This window comes from Asparagus officinalis, chromosome 2 (assembly GCF_001876935.1).
Source record: "Asparagus officinalis chromosome 2, Aspof.V1, whole genome shotgun sequence".
Lineage (NCBI taxonomy): Eukaryota > Viridiplantae > Streptophyta > Magnoliopsida > Asparagales > Asparagaceae > Asparagus > Asparagus officinalis.
In genome coordinates this window covers 17780739-17787704 of record NC_033795.1, presented here as the reverse complement: position 1 = coordinate 17787704, position 6966 = coordinate 17780739, and the positions used below count along the sequence as shown (strand labels likewise).

General features: G+C 34.1%; 1 protein-coding gene and 1 long non-coding RNA gene across 2 annotated transcripts; one reads left to right on the top strand and one right to left on the bottom strand.

The window, feature by feature from the left end:
- LOC109829440 lies at positions 1048 to 4384 on the bottom strand. The gene is made up of 4 exons (XR_002244015.1): positions 4256 to 4384; positions 1602 to 1802; positions 1426 to 1490; positions 1048 to 1336 (listed from the first exon to the last, which is right to left on the bottom strand). It is a non-coding gene; the product is annotated as an uncharacterized LOC109829440 (long non-coding RNA).
- Positions 6395 to 6868, top strand: LOC109830893. Its single transcript, XM_020398250.1, has one exon. The coding sequence runs from the start codon at positions 6395 to 6397 to the stop codon at positions 6866 to 6868; it is 474 nt and encodes a 157-aa protein (XP_020253839.1).

Sequence of the window (6966 nt, the reverse complement as noted above, 5' to 3'; positions counted from 1 at the left end):
ATTTTGAACGAATAAGTTTGAATATTATCTCTTTTGATATCTTATAGATGCACGGAATCCAAGCATGTATTGAAGTTGATAAATTACAATCCCTTGAGATGGTCGCATTATTAAGACATGTAGATATTACTAATTGGGATTGGACTATAGTTCAGGATATGCCGTAACAAATTAATTCGTAAGACATTCCATAAAATTTTCTTCAATTCCATATTTTATGATCCTATAATGAACATAGTTACATTTTGTTTTATTTTATGAACTTGAACTATTAGGATTGATTGTGGACTTTATACATTAAAGTTAATGGAATATTGAGATGAAAGTCATATGAGAATTAATATAAGCCAGGTATGTACATGTATGAAAACTAAATATTGTCACCTCGTGTACTGTATTTACTTATGATTGCTAATTTTCATGGTTTGTTTATTGTCTAGGCCTACATTAAAAGGTTCCGTAGAACTTTGATTGGTGAATTCATTCTATTCGAGTGGAATCAATGTGAAGAAATAAAGAAAGAGATCAAACTTATATCAAATACTAAAGCAACGAGATGACTGAACATGTTTTGTTGGATTTGCTGAGCAAGACCTATAATAGTTTCAGATTAATACATGTATTCCCACATTAGAGATTTAGTATTTTTACGATTTTGATGAGAGCGACTAAACATATTCTGGAGGATTTGATGAGCAATAACTTGTAATAGGTCCAAATTTCTCTTTAATCTCTGTTTACTCGTAAGTATGCTCTCATCACTTTCATTCAAACGTGAAAAACAAAATATCACATAAACATAAGATTTAACAAATGGGCAACTTCGGAACCAACCAATTCATATTGAATTACATAATATGCAAACAAATGCTATTTTAAATATTTAACATGGCATCCATGTGTCCACTTTAAGCATCAACTAGAAACTAAAAATCTTACAATTACCTAAAAAATCAAAGCAAAGAAAGGAAAAACCAAGATACAGTATAGAGGGATATGAGAACAAGATAAATATGAACAATGTCCCTACAAAGACCTGCCCTGAAATCCGTCAAAGCTCCAATGACAGTTTAAAACTATTTTCTACATTTCCTCCAACCTAATCAAAAAAATGAAAAGAAATGCCAACCCGGATTGTAATATAGTGATTTTGCTGACCAAAACATCCTTGTGTAAGTCTCTAGGAAGATGAACATCACCCACCCTCTTTCTCCACCAAAAAAAACTTAATGACAAATCGTCCAACCACTACTGTAGCGAGAGAGAAGGCCACCAGCTAGTTGAAAAGCATGTGATTATAATCTTTGATGAAAAGAGTCTGTAACTTTCCAAGCATCTAAGAATAAGAAGAATTCACATTCATATACAATTTTTTTTACCGATTTAAACAGAACCTGAATAAAGCTAACAAAGACGTTATTTTACCTATTTCAAATCAATGCAGGTTGTAGTCTTCTTGTGACCATGTCATATCAGATGGGAAGTATTGCCTATAATTGACATAACTTAATTATTTTTGACATTTTAGATAAGAGAATATAAAAAAAAAGTAATGATCATAATCTAATTAGAATTACCCAGTGTCGTTATTTACATCTTACTTGTCAACGTTGTTTACTGAAATACTTAGACAGCTCCGAATATTATGACCTTGTTGGTTGCACATGCCACAACGGTTAGTTCGTTTTCACTGTATGCCTTCAATCTTTTTCTAGGTGCACCTTTCGTCTTTGCTCAGATGGGATCTAACACGATTGTTGTATCTTCATCCTCATCTACATTTATCTCACATGTTCCATCATCTGAGTTATAATCATTATACGCTTCAGATTTATTTTCCTTCAGTTTAAATGATGCTAATTTGCTATTAAGAAAATTCATAAGCTCATAAAATTGATCTTCGGACTTAGCTGCCTTATAACACACTTGTTTTGCTAGTTTCACCAATTTTTTGTTTCTAGTTACATGATGTGAGACTTCATTCACTGTGCCATGTCTATCAGAAGTAAATCCAGCTTTAACATTTTTAGTCCATCGTGGACAAATACAACACTCTGGCAATGATGTAAGATTTAGATATTTCATTAAGGAAAACATATGGCTACACTGTGTTCCTTTTGATTCTAGTTGCATGCATTCACATGTTAACGTAACTAACTTTCCACTTTCTCATTTACAACAAACTATTGTGCGAACCTCTGGATTTGAGTCCATCAACAATGTTGTGCTCCGCAATACAATAATTTTTTCCTTTTTGCATGTCAATTTTAATTAGATCAAAAATAGCAGGTGTATAAACATCAACAACATATAACTCTAATTTTCTTGTACAAGTTCTCGGATATGGAGTAAATTGGGAGGTTTTAGAGTCATCTGCTGTCTCATTTCGACGAGCACCTGAAATACATCTATCATAGTGATGAATCATATCAACAAGAGTCATGCCATAGTTGACATATTTATGTAGAATAGAATTTATACTTTCACTGCGTTGTGTACTTCTAAGACCTAAGAAAGTATGCCCATGTAAGTAGGTAGCAGCCCATAAATATTTTTTTTAATCCATTCTTAGTAACCATTTTTTCCCTTTATTACCTAACTTATTAGCAAGAAGCTCTTTCCACTTATTTTCAAATACTTTAGCTGTATATTTTCGAAATAAGGTCTTGGAAGACAGCTCTAACCGAATAATTTCTTATATTGTCATATAAGTTTTTTCCTATATGCCAAGAACACAGCTGATGCTTTACGTCTGGAAACTCTGTGATAATAGCTTCATGCATGACACTATCACCGTCGGTAATAACAGACAAATGTTCTTTTTGATACATCGCCATTTTAAATGCCTTCAACAACCAAATGTAGCTCGTAGTTGTTTTATTACAAACTACTCCACATCCAAATATTATTGTTCTTCAGTGATGGTTTAAACCAATAAATGGTATGAAAGGCATGGCATATTTGTTTGTTTAAAAAGTAATGTCAAATAATAAACTAAAAGCTTCATAGTCAACTCTTGATTGAGATCAGCCCAAAACAAATGTGTAAGATGGCCTTCACCGTCAGTTTTATTCAAATAGAAAAAACCTACATCTTTCCTTTTTCTTTGTTCCATCATATTCAATACAGTTTGTGCATCTCCCTATTCTATTATTCTTTGTGATATTTTACACCACTTATTATAAATATTTTTTTTCTAATAAAACCAACCTTCTCATAACCTCCGTCTCTATACTCCATAAAATCCATAATTTTATTTTTAAGAATGCCACATTGTGCTAGCATATGAATTTTTTCCATTTGTACATCATCAACTCTTCGTTGAGAGTGAAGAAAGGGAACTTCATCTGGGCCTGCAAGCTCATGATTATGCATATCCCTTAAACTATAAACAAACCATCTCCGTGTTTGATTATCAAAAACAATCTCAATACATGCATCACAATTGCATCTGGATAATGCCCGTTCTTTATATATTCTATCCATATGATTAGTTTCACGAATTCCTTCTTTAAAGCAAACAAATTTACGATAGTAAAGATTGTCATTTTTATCATATCTCACTTTATCCCTTCTAATGCTAAAACTCTTCAAATTGGCATATGAATTATAAAACTCATACCATTTATTTTTAGTGGTATAGATTTCAGAATTATGTCCTCGTATCCCATTAAGGATAGGCCTAAGGATTCACCTGGCATGCATATTATTTAATAAGACATAAGCAAAAAAATTAGTCATATAGCAAAATATTAGCCCTATTAAATATTGTTCACTGATAGAAAACGATGTTCTAAAAACAAGGTTCTAAAATCATCTTCTAGAATTTATTAACATATATAAATAAATAAATTTCTAATGTTCTAAAAACAAGGTTCTAAAATCATCTTCTAGAATTTATTAACATATATAAATAAATAAATTTCTAATCAACCAAAATTTAACAACAAATCTTCTAGAATTTATTAACATATATAAATAAATAAATTTCTAATCAACCAAAATTTAACAACAAATTTTATGCTAAACAACATTAACCAATTTTTATCAACAACAATTAGAAACTTGCATAAAGTTTGAATCTAAATAAACCCTAAGTGCGCATACAAGATCAAACCAACAAAATAGACAGTTTTAGTATTTAAAAAGAATGTTCCTAATTTCCAATTAGTACCATTCAGAGATTAGCAAACAATATGTTATTAATTTTCCCACATTCAGAGAAAAGTTAGGCTTCTAATGAGTGATTACATACCTTGATCTTGTTCGAACTCGCCGTGGCTAAGGAAGAGACTCCTCTCAGGGAGCGGAGAAAGAAAATAATTTCTCTATACAAGGCAGAGCGAACACGAGACGTTAAAAAAAATTTTGAGAGGGAGAGAATGCGGATGAGAAACGAAAGAAGTAACAAAATGGTTGCTCTTAGGATAGAAAGCAATTAGAAGAGAATTTTGAAAGACTAAAATACCCTTTCTTATTTTAGCTGATTTTTATTTTTGTCAATTTAAAATTTTGAAAAAAGTCTATTTTTGGAGCACCGAAGAAATCCTCCCTAATTACTTGCGAGTCCTCAACTAAATTGGTTGAGATTTTGAGAATCACAAACACCCCTCGTCTTCAACGCTCTCTCTCTAAAGTTCTTTGCCTTCATCTCTTTAACTAACTCTAGATATCTCGTCTGAGTTCCAGAGATATCTCTCCAAACATTGAATAGAACTTCCTTTTCATAATATTCCATGTTTCTTGCTTTACTTTTCGTCTTTCAAAATGGTTGGCCGATTTTAGGATCGATCTGAGCACTGTGGGATCTTTGATGCTCTCTTCCCTATGGCATTTTCTTTGTGAAACATTGTTGTAATAGCTCCTGGATATAATTGATCTCTCAACTCAAAGCTTTCATAGCTTAACTTACCCAACCCGATCAAACCCACACGAACGAACCGAACAGCCTCGTTCGGTTCGGTTCGGTTGCCAAATTTTGGTAGTACGGTTCCAGTTTTCGATCAAGACTGAGCCGACCGACGGATTGCAACCCCCCCCTCAAACCAATCTTACTTTTTATACATAATTATATATATTTTAAGGCTTGTTCGTGTTAGATTAGAATTCAAGGTTATTTTAATTTTACTGAATGAAAAAAAGTAAGGTACCGTTTGACAAATGGTTAAGTGAGGGGTTAAGGAGACTTAACCCCTTCTTAACCCGCCAAACACTAAAAATCTATACAAAGATTAAAGTGAGTTAACCCACCATAATTTGCCAAACATAAAAAAATATAGAAGAGTTAAGCTAACCCTTCTAAAGGGATTAAAATGAGTTAACCCATCAAAATGAGGGGGTTTACTAATACTCCTATTTAGAAGGATTAAGAGTTAACCCCCCCTCCCCCCCAAGCAAACAACTAAGAAAGGAGCGGTCTGTAGGTGCACTTTAGCGGGAGATTTCTCTCTTGCTAACATGCACCTCCGCTGAGATCTCAATGGCGAAGAAGAAGAAGAATAGTGCGAAAAAAATCTTTAACATTGGTCTTAGAGCTGCTAATTCCAGTTTGGCTGCCTCTGGAGATCATTTCGATGAAGTTTTTGCTGAAGATGATGAAGATTCTCAATCTATAATGGGTTCTACTGGCCCTAAAGGGGAAAAGAAGAAGAGATCCATGGTTGATATCCTTGATTCCACTACTATTCCTGCAACTCCTCAGATGATCGGAGTTCAGATTAGACAACTTAGTAAGTCTCCTCTCTCCCTTAATGGTTCTAAGAGAGTGTCCTGGGCTGATGATGTTGAGTCTGAGATGGATTCTCCTGATTCCTCTCATTTTGTACATCAACCTCCTGTTTCTTTAAGAGATCTGGATACTGATCCATCGACTTCTAAATCGAAGCCTGATTCTGCAACTGTTACATTTATCTCTGTTGATAATTCTAATCCAGATGTTGTGATTCTGGAAAAAGGAGTTCCTACATCTACTCTTGAGGGATCAAAAATAGCTGATAATCCTTCAGATCAAAATCAAAAGAGGAGCTGGATTAGTCTGTTTTCAGACAATAGATTGCCTGGTAGTGGTTTAGATCTGAATTTTATTCCCCCTGAAATGAATGATACAGTTACTTTTGATGAAGAGGAATGGAACGAGGGTGCATCAATGTGAAAATTTTCTCTTGTTGGTCAAGTGATTGGGATAAATGTTAGATTTAAAGCCATGGAAAATTTTGTTAGGAAAATTTGGTCTCATATTGCTAATCCTGAAATATGCCTTTTGAGAGCAGGTGTTTTTCTTTTCAAATTCAATAATAAAGAGGAAATGAATGAAATTCTCACAAGAGGCCCTTGGTTTTTTTGCTCCAGACCACTCTTATTAAAAGTTTGGTCACTGAATTAGGATTTTGGAAAAATGGATGAGTGTATTTACCCTATGTGGATACAGCTACCTGCACTTAAACTAAACCTATGGAATGAAAAAGGGATTAGTAAAATTGCAAGCCTCATTGGAAGACCTATAGCCACTGATAAACTTACTGCAAATAGACAAAGATTGGCCTATGCAAGGGTATTAGTTGAAGTTAAATTACCCACCTCTCTTCCTGATCAAATTGTTATAAATAGTCCAAATGGCAGGAAATTTAATCAGAAGATAGTATATGAATTGAAACCAAGATGGTGTGAACACTATAAACAGGTTGGGCATGATCTACTAAAATGCAAAAAGAAACCTATGGTTCAGAGGTGGATGCCAACACTAGTACAAACTGTAGCAGCCCCAACGGTTGGAACCGTTGGGGCTGAGCATGTCCCCAACGGTTACAACCGTGTTGGAACCGTTGGGGCTGAGCATGTCCCCAACGGTTACAACCGTTGGGGCTGCTAAAACACCCGTTGGGGCACATTGCGTTGGGGCTGATGTTGCCCCAACGGTTAAAAAACTTGTCCCAACGGTTACACCCGTTGGGGCAAATATTTTTTATT